The sequence below is a fragment of the Mus pahari genome, chromosome 7 (genome assembly GCF_900095145.1).
Source record: "Mus pahari chromosome 7, PAHARI_EIJ_v1.1, whole genome shotgun sequence".
In the NCBI taxonomy this organism is placed as follows: domain Eukaryota; kingdom Metazoa; phylum Chordata; class Mammalia; order Rodentia; family Muridae; genus Mus; species Mus pahari.
In genome coordinates this window covers 2,328,125-2,355,644 of record NC_034596.1, presented here as the reverse complement: position 1 = coordinate 2,355,644, position 27,520 = coordinate 2,328,125, and the positions used below count along the sequence as shown (strand labels likewise).

Below are 27,520 nucleotides of genomic sequence, written 5' to 3'. Positions count from 1 at the left end.
TTGCAAACTTTATATGACCCAGCACAAGGGAACGCCTGGGCCAAGTAGTGGGAGTGGGTGGGTAGGGGAGCAGGGGTGGGGTGGGGTATAGGGAACTTTCGGGATAGCATTTGAAATGTAAATAAAGAAAATAATAATAATAAAAAAAAGATTTCAGGGTCAGCCTTAGCATATAGCAGTTCACAAGCATACAAAAAGAATGTTTACATGTAGATAGACATTTAGGATTTGAAACTATCTAAAAATTAGTACTGAGTAGGGCCCACCATGCCTATATATGCCAGGAATGATCCTCTCCCATCTCCAGGCATAGGAAAGAGAAACTGCCTCTATTCTAAGGGATGCAGAGTCTCCTTCCTCCTGTTCATTTCTAGATGACTCCTGGTTTCCTCTCAAATGGTTCTTACTTGGGCCATGTTTGTTTGCTTGTTTGTTTGTTTTATAGTGAGTGTAGTGATGAAACTCAGGATTTTACATGTCAGACATGCACTGTACCACTCGGCTAGAAACTCAGCCCGCTCTTTACATTTTGAGGTAAGGTTTTACTAAGTTGCCCAGGTTGGCCACAAATGTAGAATCCTTCTGAGTAGCTAGAACTACAGGCCTGAGTTCTACGTCTCCTACATACACCTGGCCTTTCCTAAAATATTTTTGATATCTGTCTAGAACATGGCTTACTAAAACTGAGTTGGGATCCCATACGGGGTCACATTCCTGAATGTAGGGGAGTCACAGAAAATTTGTCAGTGGTAAAATATTTGTTAGCACTCAACTGTTAAAAACAAATTCAGAACCAGACAAGTAGTGAAGGAGTCTGAGCGGTTGCAGCTGCACTCCCGGGTGTTGTACCATGAGTTCATGTAGCCTTGCTGAAGGATATGCCCCAAACACTCAGCTCTGCTTCCAGACTGCTTTATGCGATAAAATGTAATCATTTTACTGAATGTATGAAAATGCTCTGCTCTTAAATGTAATGGCTTTTTAAATGAAAGAGATGTAACATTTTCTTATGTATCCACATCACATAAGTATTAAATTGGAATGTCTTTGGATTGTATTGTGTTAGAATTTTTTATTTAAAATTGATGTTTAGGACTGGACATGGTGGTAGAGGCAGGTGGACCTCTGAAACTCAAGACCAGCCAGAACTACATAATGAGACCCTCCTTTTCTTAAAAGCTGTTAGGGGCTGGGGATACAACTGTTGATAGCAGCATGCCTAGCATGCACAAAGCCCTAGTTCAGTCCCCAGCACAGTACAGCATAGTACAGCCCAGCCCAGCCCAGCACAGCACAGCACAACACAGCACAACACAGCATAGTACAGCACAGTGCAACCCAGGACAGCACAGCATAGTACAGCACAGCATAGTGTAGCACAGCACACACAGCACAGCACAGCATAGTGTAGCACAGCACACACAGCACAGCACAGCATAGTACAGTACAGCACACACAGCACAGCACAGCACAGCACAGCACAGCACAGCACAACACAGCATAGTACAGCACAGTACAACCCAGCACAGCACAGCATAGTACAGCACAGCATAGTGTAGCACAGCACACACAGCACAGCACAGCATAGTACAGTACAGCACACACAGCACAGCACAGCATAGTACAGCACAGCACAGGACAGCACAGCATAGTACAGCACAGCACAGCACAACACAGCACAACACAGCACAGCACAGCATAGTACAGCACAGCAGCACAGCACAGCACAAAGTGGGTGTGGTGATGCATGCCTGTAACCCCAGCTCTCACAAGGTGAAAGCAGAAGGGTCAGAAATCCACCGTCAGTCTTTGCAGCATACTGAGTCCAAGGCAACCCCAGACCCTTCCTTCATCAAGAAAATAAGTAAAAAACTGTGACCCTCTCTAAGCTGGAGCGATGGCTCAGTGGCTAAGAGTATATCGTTCCTGCTGAGGGCTTGGGTTTGGTTTCAGCACCCAAGTTAGGCAGTTGCAGTGATCTGTATGCCTAGCTCCAGGGAAATCAGACCCCTCTGGTCTTAATGTGCACATATTCAGACACGCACACACACACATGCACACACACACACCTAAACAAAATCTTTAAAAGTTGCTGTTTGAATTGCTGGCTTGAGTCTTATTTGGGAAAAAAAATGAATTTTGCTTTGGGATTAGGGAAGAATTCCAACAATTTCTGAAATGGGTCTAACAGATTTCTGGTATTCTGGGTTTCCACATTTATGTGAAATAATGTTCTCAGCATTGACACTTATAAAATTAAAAATCAGATCGACTGTGGAAAATGTTGAAGATGCTCTATACCCTCTATAATATCAAATGTTTGACCATCCTCAATTCTTTACATAAAAACAAACACGCATAGTCATCGCATTAGTATGCAAATTTAGTCTTTAGTATCATTTTTTAAAATTTTTATATGCATTGATATTTTGCCTGCATGTATGTCTGTGTGAGGGTGTTGGATCCCCTGAAGTGAGAGCTGCCATGTAGGTGCTGCTCCTGAACCCAAGTCCTTTGGCAGAGCAGCTAGTGCTCTTAACCATGGACAATTCTCCAGCGTTACTTTAGTCTTTAATAAAAGCTAAAATTCTTTGTATACTAAATTTATTTTAAAATAAACTTCTTTATGATTTGTCAGTAAATCTTAGGTTTTCATGCCTATTTTCTCTACAGCTATATGCCCAAGTTTGCAAATGTGTTTTTGCATTTTGTATTTTAATGCTAAGAATATCCCAAACACATATTTTTATTTTTAATTATATGAGCTTTAAAAACAACCCCTCGAAATAAATAAAAACATCACACATCTAAATTAAACAGACCCAAAGTCTATACAATAGGCATTTAGAGTGAAAGCTGTGGAATATTGCATTCAATTTTGCACTTTCAGTGTCAAATATATTATGTACCCATCTGCCACCCAAGCCAAAAAAATCCATGACAGAGCTAGAAAAACAATTAGATTTATATCCTCTTTCAGAACTCATGTCTCATTGCCCAATATTTAGCCTTTCTTTTCCCTTTATGAATATTGTACTCACATGAACATTTGTTTACATATATACATATATTACTGGTTAGATTGTATATAGGAGAGAGAACATTTCTTTTTTTTCTTCTTGAGAATGTGTGACCTCACTTAAATATTACACATTCTAAATCTATTCGTTGCCTACAAATTTTTAAACTTCGTTCATTTTTACAGCTGAGTAATATTATATATAAATTGCATATTTATAATATACATATCAAATTTTTAGTATATATTAATTATTTTATAACTAAGAATATATTTTCTCTGATTACTCTTTTTTTTTTTCTTCTTTTTCTGATCAAGGCCCAAAGTTTACGTTTTGATTTGGAACTTAAAAGGGGGGAAGCCCATCCTTCTCTGATTATTCTTAAGATTTAAGATGAGCTCTTGCTATGTAGCCCAGGCTGGCCTGGAACTCTGTAGTCTATCCTCTAACTCACCATCTCCTTCATCAGTCTCCCAGCAGATCATGGATGTGTACCACTACATCTGTGAATTCAATTTTTTGTTGTTGTTTGTTTGTTTATTTGTTTGGTTTTTTTTTTTTTTTGGTTTTTGAGACAGGGTTTCTCTGTATAACCCTGGCTGTCCTGGAACTCACTTTGTAGACCAGGCTGGCCTCGAACTCAGAAATCCACCTGCCTCTGCCTCCCGAGTGCTGGGATTAAAGGCGTGCGCCACCACGCCTGGCTTGTGAATTCAGTTTTTAAATCCCTCATATATTATTTTTTATTTTGATTCTAGAAGTAAATTTTTGTTTTGTTTTGTTTGAGACAGAATCTTTCTAGCTTTGGGTGTCCTGGAACTTGATAAACAGACCAAGCTGGCCTTGAACTCAGAGAGAACCACCTGTCCATGCTTCTGGAGTGCTGGGAGGAAGGGGGTGTACCAGCACACCCAACCTTTTAAATAATTTTGAAGTGAAGATGAACACTTGAGTCTTGCACTATAATAATAAAAATACAATATGTATACTGTGTTAGTTAGGGTTTTATTGATATGAATGGACACCATGCCAAGGCAACTCTTATAAAGGCAAACATTTCCTTGGGGCTGGCTTATAGTTTCAGAGATTGAGTCACTATCACCATGGCGGGAAGCATGGCAGTCATGCGGGCAGATTTGGTGCTGGAGGAGACTGTCTTCCGCAGGCAGCCAGGAGAGTCCTGATCGCACTGGCCAGACTTGAGGACATGTGTGAGACCTCAAAGTCCTGCCTCCACAGTGCTAACTCCCTCTAACAAGGCCACCCCGATAACAGTGACACTTTCCATGGGCCAAGCGTATTCAGACCACCACGGATACTTACTGTTAGTGAATTTATTACATATAAACTCCAAGAGTTACTTTGGTTTTGGTGGAGTTGACTACTAAATTGTAATATTTTAGTTCTGCAGTCAGAATACATCGTCAAGTAACTTATCCTCTCATTAAAAGGCAGCACCATTTCTTGCTGGTAGCAGGTAGGGTGGTAAGGCTATTGTATTAGACCGTATTAAAGTCTTGGTCACTTTCCTTTGCAGCACCTGGTCATAAGCATGTGCCTGATTGGGTTTGGATTGTTGTGGGCATCCTCAACTTTGTTGCCTACACTCTAGGTAAGAAACTGGCAAACACTCACTTAATCAGTGACTGGCATGTCAGCAAGACTAAACAATCACTAAATTAACATTTTCTCCTATGCTTAATTCATTTCTAACTAGAGTCTATGAATGTCGTGTTCCAATTGATAGATTTATATTTCTGAGTCTGAAAAGTGCTGACGCTGCTTGTAACTGAATCCGGGTAACTGTCTATTGTTCGAAGTAAGGTTTCCGTTAATGTTTTCTTGGTGTGTGTGTTTGCTATTATTTAAGAAAATGTTAAGACTTCTTTACTAATTTCATACACATATATTACATGGCTAGATTGTAACCACACACACACACACTCCTCAACTTTTTTGGACCCCTCCCCCCTCCACATCCTCTTCTCCACTTCAGGCCTCCTTTCTTTTCCTTTTTAACCTACTGTGTCCAGTCAGCATGGGTGTGCATAGGACCTCCGTCGGCATGGGCGGCCTGGGGCCTCCGTCGTCGGCATGGGCGGCCTGGAGACAGCTGACTCGCCAGAAGCACAGCCTTGCTGAAGCGTGGCCTGCTCATTTCTCTATGTGCTGCCTATGGCTGCCTTCCTGCAGTCACTCCAGTTGAGAAGGGGAACAGCGCCTCACGAAGGACATGCCCCACAGAGCCTAAAGCATCTATTGGTTAGCCCTTACTGCAGGATTTCCCAGCTCTTGGAGTAAGACATTATTTTTGCTTTAAGTTGGACAAGGACTCCTGGCATAGAAAATGACCATTGGGTGCTGAGAAGGTAGTGATAGACTGCAGTGGGGAACAGACAAGGAGGGGCTGCTCGCGCTGCGTGTCCTGCCTGTAGGAATGTCGTACAGCAGGGACATCTGTGGGTTCTCATCCTGTTTCCTTCCTCCGTCCCTCTCTGCTGGGCTAACTAAAACATCAAATCTCTGAGAGTGAGTGGTTTTTTTTTTGGGGGGGGGTGTTGAGACAGGGTTTCTCTGTGTAGCCCTGGCTGTCCTGGAACTCACTTTGTAGATCAGGCTGGCCTCGAACTCAGAAATCCGCCTGCCTCCTGCCTCCCGAGTGCTGGGACTAAAGGCGTGTGCCACCATGCCTGGCGAGAGTGAGTGTTCTTATTCACTGTTGCACGAGTTTCTAGAACGTGGCCTGGTACACAGTAGCAGTTTAGCATTTGCTTTTCAAATATATGTAAAATAGCAGACCTGAATTTCAAGTTGTTTAAGCATTTTCATATAAAAATGATTTGTTCTCACAGAACCAGTGTTCACTAGTGCATAATTACTTTGTTGCAGAGCTCATTGTGCAACATGGAGTTTATAATATTTAAGTGTGAATATGCTAGTATTACAAAATATTAACTTACTTGGCACTATAGTAATTTCTGTAGGGTTGAGCATGTCTTTCATAATAATGGAATATTCTGTAGGTCAGCATTCTGAGAAAAAAATTACATTCTGAAATATACTCAGACCCAGCCTAGGGAGCTGGAATGAAGTCACTGAAAGAAATGCACAGAAACTATAATGTGGGTTTTGTGAGTTTGATGATTTAACCGCATAAGAGTTGCACAGAAAATAGAAAATTGTTAAGCCAGTGAGTAGGAGAAAGGTGTTTGTTTGTTTTATTTTGTTGTTGTTTTTGTTTTGTTGTTTTGTTTTTGGAAATATTTCAGCTACATAGGATCAGGAAAAACTCTGAGCCCTGTCTACCTGCTGGCCGGGTGGCTGACTTCCCTCTTTGTAAGGACTCCACTTCATTTTACCCAGACCGGAAACTTGGGCAGTTGTCTTCTTGGGTCTTGCTTTCATACATATTCTCTCATTTTTACGTGTTTGGTTTTTTGTTTTGTTTTGTTTTTTCCGAGTTTTGCTTGTGGCTCAGTGTGGCCGCCAGCTTGGGCTCCTCCTGCCTCTGTGTCCTGCGTGGAAGGCTGCACTAGCACACCAACTTTTGGTCCTTCTTTGTTACTGTTTTACTTGCCACCAGCATTTCATTCCTGTTATCCTCTGTCTAGGTCGACTGACTGGGGCCCCTGTCTCCAGCCTGCCATTCACACGACTGTAGCAAACCTTCCAAAAGCGTGGCTTTTCTCTTATCTATTCATAATCTTCTAGTAACTTCTAGTCACTAACCTTTGAGGTAGCTTGAATCTCTTTAGAGTTTTTTGTTACTAACAGAGAGCCAAGTGTGGTCTTTTACTTTCTTTTTAAATGTGTGAGTGTTTTACTGCATGTATATATGTGCAATGTGTATGTGTCAAGTGTCCCAGGGGGCCAGACAAAGGTGTCATGAACTGCCATGTGGCTGCTGGAAACTGAGCCTGCGTTCTCTGCAGGAGCAGTGCTAAGCCGTCTTCCCAGCCCCTCCTTCAGTTCTTGACATTGCCCTCATATCCTGGCTGCAATGAACCTACAGCTTTTACATTTTCTGAGCTTGACTTGGCTCTTTGACATCTCGAGGCTTCTAATATGCGCTGTGGTTCTCCATCTCAGTGAACATTGCTGCTGGCTCATCTCTCCTTGAAATGGCACACTCCTGTATCTCTTACCTTCTGAAATCCAACTCAGTCCTTAAGTTCCCACTCACATTTCATCTTGTTCTAAAGGCCAGTCCACATTATCTGAAGGGAACCCTGGCCTTTTAGACTCTTTCATAGTTTGTGATACCACCATGCTTTTAATAATTGTCTTATAATGTCCCTTTCTCACTTGTAAACACTCCAAGGACACAAACTCAATTATAAGATTCTTGCACCATTTATTTATTTATTTATTTATTTATTTACTTACTTACTTACTTATTTATTATATTTGGTTTGATGATTGTAATGAGCAGCTCTGAGAGCTTGAGAGTTCGTGCCAACTTGGAGGAGTTTGGGGTCAGCTAGAAGGCTTCTTTCTCTCTCTCTCTTTTTTTTTTTTTTTTTTCCGAGACAGGGTTTCTCTGTGTAGCCCTGGCTGTCCTAGAACTCACTCTGTAGACCAGGCTGGCCTTGAACTCAGAAATCCGCCTGTCTCTGCCTCCCAAGTGCTGGGATTAAAGGCATGCACTACCACCGCCTGGCAGAAGGCTTCTTTCTTAGATCTAAAATGAGACTATCAATGTAGTATGTCATGGGTTTTTAGATCTGACATAAGAAATTGCAGGGCTGGAGGAGAAGGCTCCGCGGTTCAGAGTGCTGCTGATCTTCCAACACCCATAGCAGGAGGCTCACAGCTGCTTATCATCCCAGCTCCTAGGAATTCAACATCCTCTTCTGACGTTCATGGCCTTCTACACATACACAGCAGATACACACACACTCTGTCTCTTGTCTGTCTTTCTGTCTGTCTGTCTGTCTCTCTCTCAATCAATCAATCAATGTAAAATAAATATTTAAAACTAGACATTATGTACTTTATTCCTGAAGAGTTTGAATTGGAATGTCACAGAGTCCTGGCTGGCAGCGACAGGACATTGCTATCTCCCGTCTTGCCCTTCCTGCCTGTTTCCTGAGGCTGCCTTTGTCTGTCAGGTGCTGACTCTTGCTCTGGTGTGTGCTTTGTTGCAGATGGAGTGGATGGAAAGCAGGCACGGAGAACCAACTCCAGCACCCCGTTAGGGGAGCTGTTTGACCACGGCCTGGACAGTTGGTCCTGTGTTTACTTTGTTGTGACTGTGTACTCCATCTTTGGACGAGGACCGACTGGTGTCAGTGTTTTTGTTCTTTATCTCCTGCTATGGGTAGTCTTGTTTTCTTTTATCCTGTCTCACTGGGAGAAGTATAACACAGGCGTTCTTTTCCTGCCATGGGGATATGACATTAGCCAAGTGGTAAGTATATACAAGTGCCCTACATTGTCCACAGGTTTTAGAGTTTATACCAACCCTTTTCACTGCTGTTGGGCATTTTTAAGTTAGCACTGATGTGGGGCTGGAGAGGCGGCTCAGTAGTTAACAGCACGGGTGCTCTTGTTTTCAGAGTTGCCAGCTTCAGTTCTGAGCAGCTACCTGGCAGCTTAAAACTGTCTAGAACTTCAGTTCCAGGGAACCTGATGCCTTCTCCTGGCTTCCCTGGGCACCAGGTGCTTGAGTGGTGCACAGATACACATGTAAACAAAAACACATTACAGCTGGGTTGTGGTGGCACATGCCATTAGTCCCAGCACTCGGGAGGCCAGGAGGCAGAAGCAGGCAGATCTCTCGAGTTTGAGGCCACACTGATCAGCGAGTTCTAGGACAGCCAGGGCTACACAGAGAAACCCTGTCTCGAAAAACCAAACCAAACCAAACCAAACAAGAACCACAAACATTAAAAAAAATTTTTTTTAAATAAAAATTAAAAAAGGAGAATTGGTGTGACCTTTAAAGTTTTCTTTTCCTGGAAGGCAGACTGGGATGGAGACGTAACACAGCACTGGAGCACCTGCCTGGCATGTGTAGGACCAGAGGCTCTGTCCCTAGCATCATTGACTCCAAACTACACAAAACTAAGACATGACAAGAAACCCTCACTGTATTTTAGCTTTACCAGTTCCCAGCACATGGCCTCTAACTTCATATATGTTGTCTGTTTTCCTAAGTCTTTTACAGGAAATTCGAGTAAGTGCTTTGTCTTGTATCTCTAAGTGCTAAGAGCTTTAAAAGCACCATAATTACAATGCCATTATTACATTAAAATCTAATAACGATGCTATTAAATATGATTTATTTGGAGAAGGTGTGCACAACTGCTGCCTTTTGCCTCCCCCGCCAACCTCCGTGGGTAGTGAAGGCCCTTCCTCTTTGTCCAGCTCTGGGTTACTCTCCCCGCCCTTGAGTCTCAGCCTCTGGTGTGGTCATTTCTCCATTTGCCATGAGACTCCAATGAAGAACTCAGAGGCTGGAGTTTGTTTGCTAATGGAGGTTGGTTAGGTGAGCAAATCCAGTCGTCCTATGACTTAACCAGTTCGTGCACTGCTGTTGAAAGGTTCCGGGTGCTGACTAGTACCTGTGATGCCTATATAGTAGCTATTTGATGGTAGTATTGGAGGGGGAAAGTCTCTTACAGGCAAGAAGATTTGCCAGATAGCAAATTTCAGCTCATTTTTAGTAATCACTTTGATGAGACTTAGTGATCATAGACCCTCACTGGCTCCCTGGATTTTCAGCTGTTAATGCCTCTGTTCTGTCTGTTTCCCTTCCAGACTATTTCTTTTGTCTACATAGTGACTGCGGTTGTGGGAGTTGAGGCCTGGTATGAACCTTTCCTGTTTAATTTCTTATATAGAGACCTATTCACTGCAATGATTATTGGTAAGAAGCCCCACGTGGAAGCCTGTTGTAACATCACTTTGTTCTAAAGCCAGTGTCTGACTGTAGCGAGTGCTAACACTCTTCCTTGTTCTCCAGCCAGCACCCTACGACCCTTACAGTGTCTACCAGAATGTTAGCAAAAACAAGGGGGCTTTTGTTGTTGAGCACCAAGCCTTTTCTAATCAGAGAGGAAGGAATGCCAGAGTAGATCACCACACAAGTGTTGTTAGGGTGTTAGCTGGGTTAGCGCAGCCTGTGTTGGAGAAGCTACATTTAGTGGATATTTTATACCTACTTCAAGTTGAAAATTGTTGATTTGAAAGACTATGATAGATGAACTATGGAGACTTTGTGACCTGTCTGGCTAAAAGACTAAGCCTCTCTTCTTCCTCTTGGATTCCCTCCTTCTTATTACCTCAGCCCAGGTTATCCCCCCCCCCTTTTTTTTTGAGGCAGGATTTTATGTAATCAAGGCTGGCCTTGAGTTTCTGATCCTCCTGTCCCCAACTCCCAAGTGCTGGGATTAAAGATGTGTTGTCCCCATGACTAGCATAAATATCCATTAAAGCACATGGTTTACATTTTAAAAAAAAAATCCCATGCAGTAGATGTTAGGATATTTTTTCTGTAAACTCCATAGGACAAGCTGCCTGGTTGAGAGACTCACTAATGGTAGGAGAAGAAAGGTAACTTTTCCAAGGTTTAAAAAAACAACAACATAAAACAAAACTATTCCATACAAATAAACATTTGGTAGGTAAAACAGTGATTCCTAAGTGTGTGGCCCAGAACCACAGAAAGGTCTGCACCATCTACGTAGTCATCCGTTTCTAAGCCTCGGCTAGTCTACCCTTTAACAAGGTGCACCAGCAGGAGTAGGGAGGGTTGTCTTAGGTGAAGCAACAGATCAATAGCCTGCAAACAGGCCTTTTATTCTACTTAGATCTTTAGTACCTGTTCTGGGACCCCTAAAACAGTAACCTGGAATCCTTTGCTTTTTACTTCCCAGACTACTGGTGTTCTCCTGTACTGGTCAGCTGCCCTACAGACGCCTCCTCTGGCTAAATCGAAAGTTAACATGTCCACAGTAGGAAGCACATGCCATCTGGTTGTCTCAATGTAGTGGTGAGAGGGTGCAGGCATTGTACGTCAGTTCCAACTTAGTGTCTCTTCTCCACCTAGTAGGACTCTACAGTCCTTAATGGTAGACCTTAATGGTCTTTGTTTAGCCCTTCATTTGGCAGACAGGTAGGGGACTAAAGTTAGTCTCATGATAAAAATAACACATAATTCAAAATGATGGTCCCAAATGGAATCTGATAAAGGTACTGCTGTGTGTTGTGAGATAATTTTCAGATATGTACATTTATATTTTACTTCAACATGCAAGCATTGGCTTTTCTTTTAATTTTTTTTCTTCCTAGTTATACAAAGTATTCATGATTACAAAGTGAAATCTATAAAGCAGTATATTCAAAGAAGTATAGTTTTTATTCTATTGATTTTTTTTCCCTCATTCATTTTTTGCTTGTTATTTATTTGTATGTGTGTGCATGCATGCGTGTGTTTAGGTCAGTGGACAGCTCTTCATATGAGATCAGAGGGTGGGGCTCTGAGCTTGGCTGATGGTAAAGTGTCCTTACTCACTAAGCCATCTCTCCAACCCTATTCTCAGTTTATAATTTATGGCTTAGATTTTCATTATTTCCTTATTGTAAGTAAATGGCATGCTTCATTTTCTCATTTTCTTTGTAGTTGTCCCCCCCCCCCCCNCCAACCCCAAACACACACATTTAATGGTGTATCCATGATAGTATATAAGAGTTCCCCCACTACCACACACACACACACACACACACACACACACACACACACACACATTTGATGGAGTATCCACAATAGTATATAAGGGTTTTCCGTGTCTCTTCTTCCCGATACTTCACTGTGTGGATGTGCCATAGTGGTTCAGCCAGTGTTTGGATTGTCTCCATGCTTTTGCTGTTGCACACAGTGTTGTAGTGTCGTCCCTGTGTGTGTCTTTTTATATTTTTTCTGAGCTCATATGGAAGAGATTCCTAGAAAGGACAGATCATGCTTGCGGTGTTGTTGTGTTGAACGCTTCCATACTGTTGATTTTGCAGGCCTGTGAGCGATTGTAAAAATGCTTACTTAGAATCTTACCATCATAGTTTATTGTTACATTAGTTACCAGTTTATTGTCACATTAGTTACCCTAATGGGTAAGAAATGATATACTTGTAACGTTTCAGTCTGCCTTTCTCATGAATGAACTCACCCAGGCTTAGCAGCTGTTGTGTTTGTTTTTCTGTGTGGTTTACATACTCTAGCTCATTTTCCCCAATAGAATTATTGCTCACCTCCTTGTGTTTTTGGTGCATTAATCCTTTGGGTTGACTAGTTGTCTCATTGTCTTTTAAGCTTCTAGATACTTTTTAACTTGGTGGAACTTTTTGTTGTTGGTTGGTTGGTTGGTTTTCTGAGACAGGTTTTCTCTGTGTAGCCCTGGCTGTCCTGGAACTCACTCTGTAAACCAGGCTGGCCTCGAACTCAGAAATATGCCTGTCTCTGCCTCCTGAGTGCTGGGATTAAAGGTGTGTGCCACCATGCCCAGCTTTGTTTGTTTGTTTTTATTGGTGTTTTGTTTACATATGTCTGTGTACCATGAAGGACAAAAGAGGTCACTGGATCCCTGGATCCAGAGTTACAGATAGTTGTGAGCCACCATGTGGGTGCTGGGAACTGAGCCTGGGTTTCCTGCAAGAGTAGATGCTTCTCTTAACTTGAGTCATCTCTCAGCCCCATGTTGATGGCTTATTTAGTGTTTTTTAATTCTATACATATGAATATTTTGCTTGCACTAAATATTTTTTGTACCACAAAGGCCAAAAGATGATGTCAGGTCCCCTGGAATTGGAGTTAAAGAGGGTTATTAGCAGGCTGGTGAGATGGCTCAGTGGGTAAGAGCACCCGACTGCTCTTCCAAAGGTCCAGAGTTCAAATCCCAGCAACCACATGGTGGCTCATAACCATCCGTAACAAGATCTGACTCCCTCTTCTGGAGTGTCTGAAGACAGCTACAGTGTGTACTTACATATAATAAATAAAGATTTATTTAAAAAAAAAAAAAAAAGAGGGTTATTAGCCACCATATAGGTGTGCTGGGAACTGAACCCAGGTCCTACATCTTGGTGATTCTTCTTACTTCAGATGTTCCTATATGATCAGTTAGAAGTGTGAGAAATAAGTTTTTTGGGGTTTGTTTGTTTTGTAGCTACATTATCCTTAGGTTGTATTGCATTTCACTTAATGCTTTTTTTTCCTTTCTTTTTTCTTAAATAAGTTCTTTGATTTTTCAGTAGCTATTTTACTCTCTGTCCTTTAAAGTCTGGCCCTAAGCTGTAGCACTGTGAAAAGCGGTCTGCTTGTGTGGGTTCCGTCACTGCTGCGTACTTGACAGTCGGAGTTACATAGATAAACCTTAACAGTTAAGGGTTCTTCCCAGAGCATAGGATACCTTCCACTGGCAGAAGAAATGAACACAGTCTTACCCTTTGGTAACTTAAACAGAGCACAGGTCTCTTCCTGTGCTTAGCCTCTCCCACCAAGAGAACCAACCGCATTGTGACTGATAGCAGGTTGGTCTCCGCTTATTCCTGGGACTTGGAGTGACAGGTATCTGAGTGAATTAGCTTAGCATCGGCTCCGCAGTGAGCCACAGCTTAGCGTGGACTGACAGAGCACCAAGAGCTCTGAGGAGTACAGCCAACTCTCCTTTCCTCCTGACAGCTCCACCCCGCCCCCCCCCCCAGTCTCATTTAAAAAACTTGATTTTAGTTGGGTTTGGAAGTAAAATGATTAATGTAAAATTATTTGTGGGTTTTTTTTGTTGTTTGTTTTGTTTTTTGTTTTTTGTTTTTTTGTTTTTTTGGTTTTTTTTTTTTGAGGCAGTTTGCTCTTTAGCCCAGCCTGATCTGGAACTTTCTGTATAGTGCAGGCTGGGCAAAAACTCATATTCTCCTTTGCCTCAGCCTGAGTTTTGGAGTTTTATGTACACTCATGCCTAACACATTTCTTTTGACATAAGATACTGGCCAGGTCATCTTTTAGTGTCTTTGTAGCCAACATTTTAGAAGTAGGTTTTTGTTTATTCATCCATTCATTTATTTGGAATTATTTCACAAGGATGTTTTCTAACTCTGATTCCTTATAAGATCACAAGTCTATGTAGGATACCAAAAACTACAAGGTATTTGGCTTAGAGATTGAAAGAGAAGATCAGGGATTTACACCCCTGGGGGTTGTGAAGCATACTGGAGGGCCAGAGTGGGGGGTCAGAGGGAGGAGCACTTGCTAGTGTGTGCTGGGTTCCCCCCCCCCCCCCCCGGACTGCAAAACAAGAAGATAAAGACACTAGGAAAATCCTCCAACCCATTCCCATTCAGCTGGGCTCTGCAGCTTGGAGCTGCTGATTTGTTCAGGAGGATGTAGCTGCTCACCTTCCAGAATCTCCAGGTTGGCTTTAGAGGAAGATCCCTAGCTGAGTGTAGCAGAACACCCTATAATTCTAGTACAGGAGCCGCTGAGATAAAAGAGACTGTGGCTAGCAGAACAGGTTATGAATATGAATTGATTTGCAGACAAAGACTGGAATGTCTGACTAGTGATAATACAGGAAGAGTCACAGTCACTCAGGAGTGAACCAAGTCACCTTCAAGGTCAGAAGTGACACAGAACTTACCAGTGGGAATCTTGGTGGGTTTCAAGAGTATAGTTTCTGGGGACAGGATGAGTGGATGAATGTTAATAACTGAAAGCACTAGAACGTAGCAAATGATGGAGTGTGACAGGGTAAGCTGAGCCACAATGCCCCAGCAACAGAGATAGGGTTCCTTAGAATGGCCACGCATCACTATAGGTTTGTGGGAAAATAAACATGGCATGGATAGGGAGGGTAGGAGGGACACTGGAGAGTCTAGGAAGATTAAAAACAAACAGGAAGCAACAGATCCTGAGTGGTCTGCCCTTCCTGCTTTGGAGTTCACGTTCTCTCCAGTTACTCTGCCGGGTGCTGTTGCAGCATCTTTATGTCATGATCCATGCAGTTGGTACTACTATTTTACTATTGTTCTGCTACCAAAATGAGGAAAAGGAAGCACAGAAAGGTTGGGTTGCCCAAGGTTATGGTTCTTTGACTGACTGATGATGAACCAAGATCAACTCCAGGCAGGTTCTGGTCTGTGCAGACTTACCCAGCCTTGGCTTGCTCTTCACTTACAAATGCTATTTATGAAAGTAGTTTTACTATAGAGATAAGCCTGGAGCTAAAGACCACTGGCTCTAAAACACCTGGGCATATTGCATGGATGTGTTAACTTAAAATAGGTACTCTTGAATAATTCATAACAATTTAAATATTCTTCCTTTTAGGGTGTGCATTATGTGTGACTCTTCCAATGAGTTTATTAAACTTTTTTAGGTAAGTTTTTTTTTTCTTTCCGAGTTGTAGAGAAACAAAAAAAAAAAAAGAAAAGAAAATCTTTAGCAGTTGTATAGTTAGCAGAATTTAAAGAACTGCTTACTTTTTGCAATATGGGCATTTTGAAGTGGTTTAAAAACCCATATTTCAGACCTAGAATGATAATTGAAGTAATTGAGGTTACCTCTGTTGGCTAATGTCAATTTAATTATACTATAAAATGGTCAGTTCTTTTGTTAAGGTTAGCAGTCTTCAAGTTTGTCCCTTCTTTGAGTGAATCAATAGGTACTTTCTTGTTAATACTAATTTGCTCAAATTCTTTTAATGAAGGGTTTAGTTTATGAGATCATAACCCTTCTGTGTAGGTTAGCACCAAACTTTATGGTGACCTACCTCCTCACATAAGAGGCTGTGTAGACGGTCCTGCCCTTATGGGATGGTTTCTGCAGTAGGGTAGAGGTGGAGTTCCAGTTCTGACTTGCACACCCCATCTTTGCTGGCTACCCTCATTTGCTTTGTTTTGTCAGAATATATTTTGTTCTTTGACATCTCAGTCATGTGCACTCAGGATTGATCAGGTTCTGAACTTCAGCTTTAATCCTGGCCCTGGTAGCAATTATAAATTTAGAGCATTTCATTCTAACTTAACCTTCCTTTAAAGTGGAGTTAATGATACTGGTTCTGTGTGCAGTAGTAAATATACAATACGAATACATGCGGAACTAGTCTGGAGATGGTAAGTGTTAGGCATATGTAGACCAAGCCAGCTTAGTCAGTCAACAGGTTCTTCAGGAAGATAGCAAGGATTAGAAAGAAAAAGGCGATTAGACAACACTGTAGCATGACCCCAGTCAGTTCTAAGGCTGACGCAGGTTTAGTTTTTCCCAGTCTGCTTTTATACCATTTTAAGTACATTCAAGTAATATAGTCAGTTCTAGATTAAGGAACTAACAAGGCAATAAACAAAGTCCTGTGGTCACTGTTTCTAGGGGCTTATCAGGATGACCAAGATATTTGAGTCTACTTCCCTGTCCTAGCCCAAGGTCAGATTCCCACCTGAGCGTACTTCTGTGTCCTGGCCCAATGTCAAATTCCTGCCAAGTTTCTAGAAGTGACCTCAAAAGTTCTCCCCGGTGTCTTACATGTAATGTTGTGTGTTGACTTTTCAGAAGCTATAAAAGCGACAGACTGAAGCACAAGTCCATCTATGAAGCCATGGTCCCCTTCTTCTCTCCGTGTCTGCTCTTCACCTTGTGTACAGTGTGGATCCTTGGGTCACCTTCAGATATTTTAGAAATACACCCTAGAATATTCTACTTCATGGTTGGAACAGCTTTTGCCAATATCACAGTAAGACTTTATTTTTGTAAAAAAAAAAAAAAAAAAAAAAAAATCATATAAGCCAGATATGATAGCTTCCCCTGTAATGCAGGGCCAGCTCGGGCGGCATGAGACCCTCTCTCAGAAAACCAAGATAGCGAAACGAAAAAGAGTCTGAGCGACTTTGAAAGGTGTTTGCTGCTGGCTGGAGGTCGGAGCTTGCAGCTTGTGTTTCTTCCGCACTACCATGAAGAAACTTGGTTATGTTGAGGCAAAACAGTTTAGGAGGCTGTTTTGAAATTGTTCTTCACGTAGCATAGAATTTTCAATTGGAAGATACTTCTTTTTATCTGAGCTGTTTTTCTGTGCTGTGAAGAAATGGCTCCTATAGCTTCTGCAGTAGCACTTTTCTCGTCTCGTGGCACAGAACCTACAGAAGCAGCTTAAGGAAGAGTTCCTTTTTGGCTTCTGCTTTAAGGAGGAGACAGTTGACCACAGCAGGTGGCATCTCCAGTGAGGAAGCAGCAAGGGGACTGCTTGGCTCACTCTCTCTTATTCAGTCCAGGACTCCAGCGCATGGTAGTGCAGCCCTCATACAGAGCGGGTCTTCCCTCCTCATTTAAACTTCTGGAAGCTCCTCCACAGACACGCCAGAGTGGGTTTCCAAGGTGATTCTACCTGTAGTCAAGCTGAGAGTGGAGACTAACCAGCAAGTATCCTTACTACATTGTCTTAGTCTCTTCTGATATGGTCCAAGAGCTGTGCTTTACGGGTGGAGCCAGGGGCCAGTTAGGGCCCAGAGCAGTTGAAAACTATTGAAAATTGATTCATTCTTGAAAAGTGGAGGTGGCTAGCTTTAAATGTGCTTTGCTAATTAATACCGCCTCTTTTCTTCCCCTCTTCTTGCTTCTCCCAAGTGTAAGCTAATCGTTTGCCAAATGAGCAGCACACGGTGCCCGACTTTGAACTGGTTGCTACTTCCTCTCCTCTTGGTTGTGGCAGCAGTGATCATAGGTGCAGCCACCTCCCGCCTTGAGAGTGCTCTCCTTTACACACTTACGGCTGCCTTCACTCTGGCTCACATCCATTATGGCGTACAAGTGGTGAGTGATGGAGAGCAGAGAGAGCTGCTCCGGGGGATACAGAAGGCTGCAGGCCATGGCGGGGGCTGTGGGAGGGTTGCTTAGTGCTGCTCTGGACACATGGAGGGCGTGCCCGAGTTCCGGGTCACAGTGCTTATGTTACAGCAGCTGCAGATGGTTTAATGGAGTGACCATGGGGAGTTCATTCTTACCTGAAATCATCATATAAGTGGTTTTCTGCCTTTTTTTTTTTTTTAATTGAGAAAACACTGTTATGTTCTATTCTTTTTGTGGGACCAGATAATCCCATTAGTTTCTGTTTCTCTGCTTCTTTGATCCTAGGACATTTTTTATTGCTTAAAGTTAATTTGGGGAAAACAAATACCATTGGTTTATAGTACTCCTCTGGCTATTCCTCTGAGAAACCGACCCCTGAAACCACATAAAGGTAGTGAGAACAAACTTCACAGACTTGTCCTCTGATCTCCACACATCCACACGTGTGACATAGCACACATGTGCCATACATGTACACAACAATACATAAAAATTAAGTTCTCCTGGAGCCAGTGACATGGCTACTTGTTCCCAGTTGTGACTACCCAAGTTCAGCCTCAGCACCTCCCGGTGGAGGGAGAGAACCAGGTCCTGCACTTTGTCCTCTGACTTCCACATCCGTGCCATGGCAGACGTGTGCCCCTCCCCTAAATACATAAATGGGGCGCAGGGGAGATGGCCAGTGGCTCATTCCTCATTGGGTTTAATTCCCAGCACCCACATGAAGGTTACTTCATCTGTAACTCCAGTTCCAGGGGATCAGATGCCCTCTTCTGGCCTCCGTGGGCACTAAACACATGTGAACAGACATATATGCAGGTAATGCCCATAGACATAAATAGTTAAACTTAAAAAAAATAAATTTTAAGAAATCTGGAAAATAGACATGCTAACACAAAGAGCATCTTTTTTGTCCGTCTTTGTGCTATTTGCTACTTGTAACTAGAAACCACACAAAATCTTATATAAGTGAAAAGTACCCAAGAATTGTCTCCTGCCAGGGATCGAGTAGCCAGTGTGACCCTCAGACGCACAGGTTTCCCCTAGGTGAGAAAGCATTGCCCAGCAGAGTTTAAGGAGACGACGTGCGGACGTGCGGACTCTAAGTTGCCAAGATGGTGGTCTTCTTCTCTACTGGATGGTGAAGGTCGAGCAGTCCTGTAGTTCTTGGTAGTTTCGAGTGTGTAATTTGTCTGCTCTGGAATGCTCACGGAAGGACTAGAGTTTGGTCCTGCAGAACCATTCTAGTTTGTGATAGTTTTTGCTGTGTCAGTAAGTTACCGTCTGCAGAGGTGAGTTCTGACCGTGTTCCCAGAAGAATCGGTCCGTGTTTGTCACTGTCTGTGTTCTGGTTTTCCCGTAGGTGAAGCAGCTGAGCCGACATTTTCAGATTTATCCTTTTTCATTGAGAAAACCAAACTCAGATTGACTAGGAATGGAAGAACAGAATATCGGCCTGTAATCTTGAGAAGGTACTATAAATAGATGCGTGTAAATACTTCCCCTATCACCAGTGAACTGAACGGATCAGCTCGACAGACATGGGATCTCAGTGTGTGCTATATGGACAGCAAGAATGAAACGTGGGCTCAGCTTGTGGAATTGTGGACTTTCTAACTCCCAGCTTAATCTATTTTATTTTATTTTTTTATAGAACCATGAGACATTTGGTTAAGTACAGTGCACATTAAACCAGCTCAATGTTCCTAGCTTCACGAGTCCGTGACGGTTTGACTCAGAGTTAAAGATGATTTGCTTTGATGTTTCAGGCCCCCAGGTTGATTCAGGAACACTGATAACATTCAGATAGCCACAGCACATCTTAGTATTTGATACTTTATGGTAGGTCTTTAGCTGTGGGACTGATAGACAGCCCAAATGTAATGTAGAAAAGCATCAAAAAAGTCTCTTCAGCCAGAGATGCCAGTGACTCCAGAACAGGGTACAGTTGCCAAATCCTGGTTGCTCTCCAGTGAACTGCCTTTCACCTGCTGTGGAGGCTGTCTAGTTTCCTAGCTCTCACTATAACTAAATCCTGATGTATGATTTAATTTTCTTTCAGAGTGGAGTTCTGCTGTTACTTAGAGTAGGGGATGGGCTGTAATTACAGCCGGCCGTTGTGGCATAGCTCATTCTCTAATTGTGGCTGTTCCTCTGTCAGCAGTGCTTTGCTAGGCCTGGGTGCCTGTGAGCTGTGATTTTTAAGAATACATGTGACCGCCCCAATCTTGTGGTACTTACTTGTGAGAGGAAATTTAAACTGGAGTTAGAAGTCTCAGAGCTCCATATCGGCCACGGTTAGCATCCTGGCACTGTCTGTCCTGTCGCCTCTGCTTCCCTTCTCCCTGGGGGGTGAGTGAGCTACTGTGGTTTTTATTCTCACACAGGATAAAGCAAAGAGATTGTCTCTCTCCCCTAACTTGCCCACCTCCCTATTTGACGAAAACTTTTGATATATATGCCTTACTGAGTATTTACTTCCCTTAGTATGACTCAAAATAATTTTTGAGATTTACTGACAACATAAAAAAAAATTCCTTTGCTATATTGTGGTTATTTTATAAATCACACCTTTTTATGAATGTGGAGATTTTTTTTTTTTCCTTTGGACTTTGTCTTTATTTAGTTTGGTGGTGGTGAAATTTACTTGCTGATTTTATTTTCCACTGAATGAGGTTTGTGCTTAAATGAAGAGTGTGTCTTAAACCCTTTTTTTTGGACAGGTTGCACTTGGATAAAATAGGCACCACTGTGTTGATATGTAATTAAATTCATAACTATTATTTATCTGTGAATGTAACCATCCTTAAATATTGTAGCTCATTCCTTTGTTGAATATCTGTCTGCTGCTTTGTAAAAACACAAAAAAACAAAAACAAAACCATTGATATGTCACGTAAATATTTTAGAATTCTAATCATTGTCGTCCAGGCTGTTGAAGATGAGCCCAGGGGCTTACGTGTATCTGGAGACATTCTCTGAGACAAAAAATGAGAGCAAAAATTGGCGAGAAGTTGATGTGAAAATGGGTAATGATTCTGTGCTTGTTAATAAATTGCCATCATGGAGGCTGGCAGGGGAGCCGGTTGTGCACCGTGTGCTCTGTGTAAGTTTGTTAGAAGGTCCTACTGTTTTCTTGACCTTGTACACAGTAATATTCATTTGTATAAAGGAAAATAACTGATAAATATTTATAAAATAATGAATTTGGACCACAGGCTTTCTTCACCTTGTACAGTAGACTGAAAAATCATGTCCTATAATTTTGGGGCTCCTTTTTTTTTTTTTTTTTTTCCTGTTTTTCAAAATGTATGTTCTCTATTGCATCAAATGGATTTGAAAGAAAATGCTTTGTGCCTTTTGTTTGTTTTTAAACATGTCTCTGTGATAGTAAAGAATTGTGTTTCTAGTTAGTTCTGTTGTCACTGTTAAATGGCAGAGGACGCTGCTGGCAGAGGGAAGCAGAAGGGAGCACACAGAGTCTCAGAATCCTGTGAACTGGGGAACCCTCCCAGCCTGCTCATGCCCACCCTTGGAGGTGCATCTCGAGATGCCCATTTGTTGTAGCAGTGCAGCGGCGGATGCGCAGGGCCTGATTGTCAGGGGTCTGTGTATCTCTGCCACGCCCCTTCCTGTACCCTTTCCCAAGTGTAAATGGTACTGCAAGCTTATGCACAGTGTTTCCCAGGCAACACAGAATTGCCCTTTGGGGAGCAGCAACGCGGTAGGGATCGCACATGCATGCCTTCTGTACTTGGCCCAGGCTGGGTGCTTGCACTGTTATGCTGTGGACCCAGACACGTCCGAAGTTTCTTTTCAGGCTGTGGAAAAGCCCTTTCAAGCTTGTCAGGAAATAATCTCCCTGTATTTGGGAGGGTATGGGGTGTAAAAAACATTTAACAGTGCTTGGATGGAGGCTGCCACCTGGTCTTTCAATGGTATTTATGACCTTACTGCAGTTCACTGTTTAAAATTGCCATAATCATTGTCTTGGCTTTCAAAAATACTAATAGAGTTTATAGGTTTTAGAGCAATAGAGTGACTTTGAAGTAAAAATATAACCATTCTTTCTTGGCATTTCAATTATGATTGAAATACTTCTAATTCCAATTTTGAAAAAATGTTGAGCATGTTTAGGGTGTTACAGTAGCACTGCTAATATGCCGCTTGCCCATTCCTGAGGCATTGGAAGAGAGGTGTACATCTGGGCTTAGCACATGCTAAATACATTAAGGGGGTGTGTTGTAGTCAGAGTCGGTAGGGAAGGCACCTTGCTTCCTGAAGCCGACTTCAGCTCCATGATCTATAGAGAATAAACTGGTCATTTGGAGGCTTTTAAGTCTAGGGCCACTTCCTACCTTGTAACTTGAAACCTACTTGTAACTCACCCTGTCGACAAGCAAGCACCTAGGACAGAAACAGCTCGCTGCATCCTGGCTGGCTTGCGGTCAGATTCATGAGGTGAATGCCTTAGATCTCTTGGCTCTGAAGGACTGGAAACAACACTGGAGAAGGTTAAACCTGAGGTTAAACCTGCAGCTTTGACTCTGGGTCTCCAAGTTAGCCAGAAACATGCAGATGCAGGGATGGCGTTGGTTCTGGGGTGCTTGTGCTCTGGATGCTCTCATCATTACTTCTGGATTTGATCAAGCCCTCTTTAGGAACTCTGTGACGACAGACCAGAATTGTCTTTGTCCAATGACAACATGCCCTATCTTGAACACTCACTGTGGGTGAGTGATCTTACTACAGTTCGCTGCCCTATGCCAGCCTTTCAGGAAGGATGGTAAGCCAGCATGCCGCATTGAAGTACTGTGCATTTAACGAGACAGCCTAAGAGTCAAGTGGTGTTAATCACTGCAAAACTTGATGTGTGAGGCTCTAGGAATTTTAAAAAGCCAGCGTAAATTTCTGCTTTTCCTTTATTAAATATGTAACCTAGTGGCTTGTACATATTAGATGTCTTGTTTTTGTTTCTAAATCGTCTACAAATGGCTGACATCACAGCAGGTGGTGTGTGGTGAATTGTGGAGTCCAGAGAGAGAGAGAGAGATGTGTCTGTGATGAGCGTGGGAATTGGACTTGCTGGCTGATTTATTTCTACTGTTTTACAAACTAAATGTAACTTACTCTCTAACCTGCATGTTAGTAGTGTGCATTGCTGAGAGAGCAGGCCAGCTGGTTACCGTCTGTCTGTCTTTTAAGCAGGAATATATTCTTTTTATAGCTGTCTGTTGAGCTCACATTTAGAGTAGCAGAAGGAATTTTGACGTTTGCAGCCCTCCACAGGCAGCCTGAACAAGGTTTGTTCATTCAGTGAGGAAGGCTGGGTTCCCCAGATGGAAAGAAAGCGCTACACAAGCATTTTAGAGTATTCAACAAGGGCTTGTCTCTAGGAAAATACCTGTGGGCGGAACAGAAAGGTAGCTCTGGGCTTTTAGATTATTGTCTTCCCTTTCAGCTGGACAAAGTCAGAGTCCGGCTGCTTTTATGGCAGTTGGACCATGACCATTGAGAGTCTAAAACAGGACCAGAAGCCATTGCCCTTTCAGCAGCACTAAAACGGAGATCAGAGATGGTGGTGAGGCCAGGGAATGGCCAGTGAGTGCTATGGGTCTTTTCTTTCACGTGGGTAAGATCTTTAAGCAGTTTCAGGGCCACTGAGTTGGCTGGCTTGCTTGCTTGCTTGTTGTAGACAGAAGTAATCCTCTATGAACCCTCGACTGAGATCCCTGGTCAGCACACAGGCTGTGGGGTGGCCTGCTTTCACTTGGCTGCATCACTGACCTGTTACTCAGCAGCAGTGAGCATCAGAGCTGCTTGCCAACTTGACTGTCACGTTATCAGTTGGATATCCTCATCAGCGCAGCCATTCCAGGGACAAAGACTCAGTTGTGTATGTGATTAGCTCATTCAGAATGTCCCAAGAAAGCAGAATTCAGCATTGAACTCAGAATTTCAGCTAAAAAACAAAATCTTCCCCCCTTTTGGGCAGAGTGGAAGACAATAATGACCAAGGTATTCAGGAATCCACGTGTCCCTTCTCTTCCTGCCTAAGGGTGGTAACTGAATAGTAACTGAAGAAAAATAAAGTACTGCTTTTGTGGGTAAGGCTTCATGTTCTATGCTAAGAACAGGAGGCAGGGGCTGTGTGGCTGGGGTTTAATTTGGTGCCTTTATGGATAGACTTTTTGTAGTCTTCTGAAGCAAGACTATAATTTCTTCCTAGATACTTAAAAACCACCACTAAAGCAGGTGGGGTATGTTTGCCACAAAGAATGAAAAGATACCAGAGATGAAGAAAAAGGACATAAAATGACTCCCCTTTCGGGTACTTTTAATTGTAGTTGGCCTGCATAGGACTTTCGGTGTTAAGGTAGCATTTGTTTACTCTGCTTCCATGTGCTCGGCATATTTACATGTTTACTATGTACACCTGTTCTCTATGTATGTATGATAGACGGTATCTAATGGACTTTACTCTTGATTATCAGCCAGGTGGCAACCCTCATTAGCCTGTTGTTTTGTGTGGACTTGGTGTGCCCATGACCCACATGGAAAGCCACTTCCTCACCGGGAGCTGTAACCTTTCCCCTCCAGGTCATCTCAGCCTTGAGAAAGCCTTCACAGTAAATGACATTCCACTTCCCTTTCACCAGGGAACTCCGAGCCAGAAAGGCTGGTTTCAATAATGCTGGCTATTATCTCCGGGGTTGAGGTTTCTGGGTCGGCCCGGCCCTCTCTGGACTGGGAGGCAGCTTGGGAGCTGTGTGCTGTGGACTCCATCTGGGAGATTCTTGACCTTGCTGAAGCAGAGCTTTGCCCTTGCTTCACTTTACTGGAGTGTGGCAAGGCTTGTGATTCGATGTAGACTAGAATACTCTGGGTAGTCTGAATGGGGGATTTGCATTATCTGTGTTACTGTTCCCTGTCATTAGTCCATATAATCGAGGCCTGTTTCTTGTCACCGGATTCTAGACCTTTCAACTGGATTTATGTTTGTGTCTGCTGCTATGGACTCCAAAAGTTTAAAGCAGTAGGTTTTAGTTTTCAATTGTTTAATTCTTTATTGATAAATATTTATTGTAATAAAAATAAATAATTTTTAAATCCTTTTAATTTTTTCAAGTTGTCTTTTTTTGTCCTTGGTAGATGCAAAGGGGAAGGCTCTGGAACAGGACGCAGAAGTGCAGTAGTACAGGTTTGGTTGGGTTGGGTTTTGTGGTTTGTTTTTTGTTTTTAAGATAAGAGTTACTTAACTCCATTGGCTCCAAGATGACATTTGATTTCTGATTTCCGAGTTCCTCCTGTGGCTACTGGCGTTCCATCGGGCCTGGTTTAGGATGGGCAGAGATGCAGCTGAACAGCATTGCTAGCCCTATGAAGGGGGTTGTGGTCCTGGTTATTGGATATAGAGGGACCAACTTGCTTTCAGAGACCATCCTGGGTATGACTTCCAGCACCAGACTGGTGATGGCTACACTTGATCACTTGATTGTTCAGGGGAAGTGGAAATAATAACCACGAACTTGCTTTTTTCTAACCATTTTACAGTCTTTATTAACTTTGAGACAGGGTCTCGTGTAGCCCAGGCTGGCCTCAAATACTCCGTAGCTGAAGATGACTAAACTTTAGGCCCTCTTGCCTTACTAACTGGGCGCTAAGATCATAGGCATAGCCAGTTTACTTCTGTGCTGGGACTTGAACCTAGGATTTTGTGCATGCTGGGCAAGCTCTCCTCCAGCTGGTCTACATCCCCACCCTAGAGTTAAGCTTTAAAAACAGACCTTTCAACTTTTGTCCAAGCTCTGATTTGGCTCCCAGCTCCTCAGTTCCTTTCCTCACACTTAATTTTTTTGTTTATTTGTTTTGTTTTGTTTTGTTTTCGAGACAGGGTTTCTCTGTGTAGCCCTGGCTGTCCTGGAACTCACTCTGTAGACCAGGCTGGCCTTGAACTCAGAAATTCTCCTGCCCCTGCCTCCCAAGTGCTGGGATTAAAGGCGTGCGCCACCACGCCCGGCTCACACTTAATTTTTAAAGATCTGTTTATTGGCAGCAGGGGTGTGCCACTGCCCACGGGTTGGTAGCAGGACAGTGAGTGGGCTTTGTTTATCTGCTGCTATGGGAGTCCCATGGGTGGAACTCAAGTGGCCAGGCTTGATGGCAAGCAAGCACCTTTACCCCCTGAGCCATCTTCTGGCCCTTTCCTTCATACTTTAAAGATGATACAAAAGACGTATGTTTGTTTGTTTGTTTGTTTGTGTTGTTGTTGTTGTTTTTTTAAAGCGTATTAAAATTGTATAAAGATTCCCTTCCGGAAATCTAATTGGTAAAATTTACACAAATTGCACATCTGCTACATATGAGAGGGAGACCTTGGTCCAGCCGCAGTGGGAGAGGAAGCACCTGGCTTTGCAGAAACTAGGAGTGCCAAAGTTGGGAAGGGGGGTTACTAAGAGGGCCCACCACTCGCTCAGAGGAGAGGGGGGGATGACTAGGAGGGGAGCAGTGAGCAAAAGTGAATAAGTAAAAACTTTAAAAGATTTTTTGAAAGTTACATAAATTGGGATATACAAATAAACCTAGAAGTTTCTAAGAGTGTGATGGTTTTTCTGACATCCCCAGACTCCAGGTAAGGTAATTTAGTGTGCACACATAAATGCGGAATTGTGACTTGTAAAGTATGACCAATGTATGCTTCCCACCTGCAGATAAGCTAAGCAGCTGGGTGTGGTGTTGCATACCTACAATCCTAGAGCTGGGAGACATAGGAGAACTGCCTGGAGTTCAAGACCCACCTTTACCTACAGTGTGAGTGAGTGCCAGGCTAGCCAGACCAGACAGACCCTGTAACCTGCCTATATCAACAGACAAAGCTATGCTGTGTGTGTGCATTGGTCTGCAGCTGGGGATTTAGGGATTCCGATGCTTGTTTTAATCAGGTGCCCACTGCACAGCCAGCTGCCCGCCCAGGTTAAGGCACTGGGCCCACGTGCAGGTACATGGTCCTTACAGGTAGGTCACTGAACCATAATAGGGTTTCAGTGTATGTTTTTTTGTGTCACACGCACACCGGCGCCGTGTCTGCGTGGGCAGAAAACTCCTTGGGGTGGGTTTGTACTGCAGAGCTAAACTTCCTGAAAATAGAGATGAGCTACAAGAAAGAATACTATTTATTAATTGCACGCGGGAGAACCCAACCCTCTCCCACATGTCCCATTGTCTCTGCTGAGTGTGTCTCTCAGCGCCGCATTGTCGCAATGTCCCAATGGTGCACGGTCCGGTCCTCAGCGGAGCTGTGTCCAGAAGGCGGGTCCAATCGAGTAGGCGTGACGGTGGTTGGGGTGTGTGTGTGTGTGGTAGTGGGGGAACTCTTATATACTATCATGGATACACCATTAAATGTGTGTGTTTGGGGTTGGNGGGGGGGGGGGGCGGAACAACTACAAAGAAAATGAGGAAATGAAGTGTCCTTCACAGAGATTATGTCCTGAGCACAAGTATTTAAGAGCCCAAGTATTTGACCATATCCTTGCCAGTGATGGGGACAGCATGGATGCTAACATCATGGTTTCTACTGTTTGACATAGAGCCCGTGACAACTGGAGACTGGAGAGCAAAAACTTTCTCCTGGCTGCTATGGATTTTGTTGCTTGTTTTGTTTGTTTGTTTT

At 43.0% G+C, this 27,520-nt stretch overlaps 1 protein-coding gene across 2 annotated transcripts in view; it reads left to right on the top strand.

Moving 5' to 3' along the window:
• Selenoi (selenoprotein I) overlaps positions 1 to 24,863 on the top strand; it is a 42,506-nt gene extending 17,643 nt beyond the window's left edge. For both annotated transcript variants that reach the window (XM_029540937.1, XM_021202031.2), the window contains exons 4-10: positions 4,558 to 4,632; positions 8,168 to 8,430; positions 9,783 to 9,891; positions 15,340 to 15,388; positions 16,558 to 16,738; positions 17,626 to 17,811; positions 19,211 to 24,863. In XM_029540937.1, the coding sequence (XP_029396797.1) occupies positions 4,558 to 4,632; positions 8,168 to 8,430; positions 9,783 to 9,891; positions 15,340 to 15,388; positions 16,558 to 16,738; positions 17,626 to 17,811; positions 19,211 to 19,309 (962 nt within the window). In that variant the 3' untranslated portion in view covers positions 19,310 to 24,863. The remainder of the gene's footprint in view (positions 1 to 4,557; positions 4,633 to 8,167; positions 8,431 to 9,782; positions 9,892 to 15,339; positions 15,389 to 16,557; positions 16,739 to 17,625; positions 17,812 to 19,210) is intronic.
• The last annotated feature ends 2,657 nt before the right edge of the window (positions 24,864 to 27,520 follow it).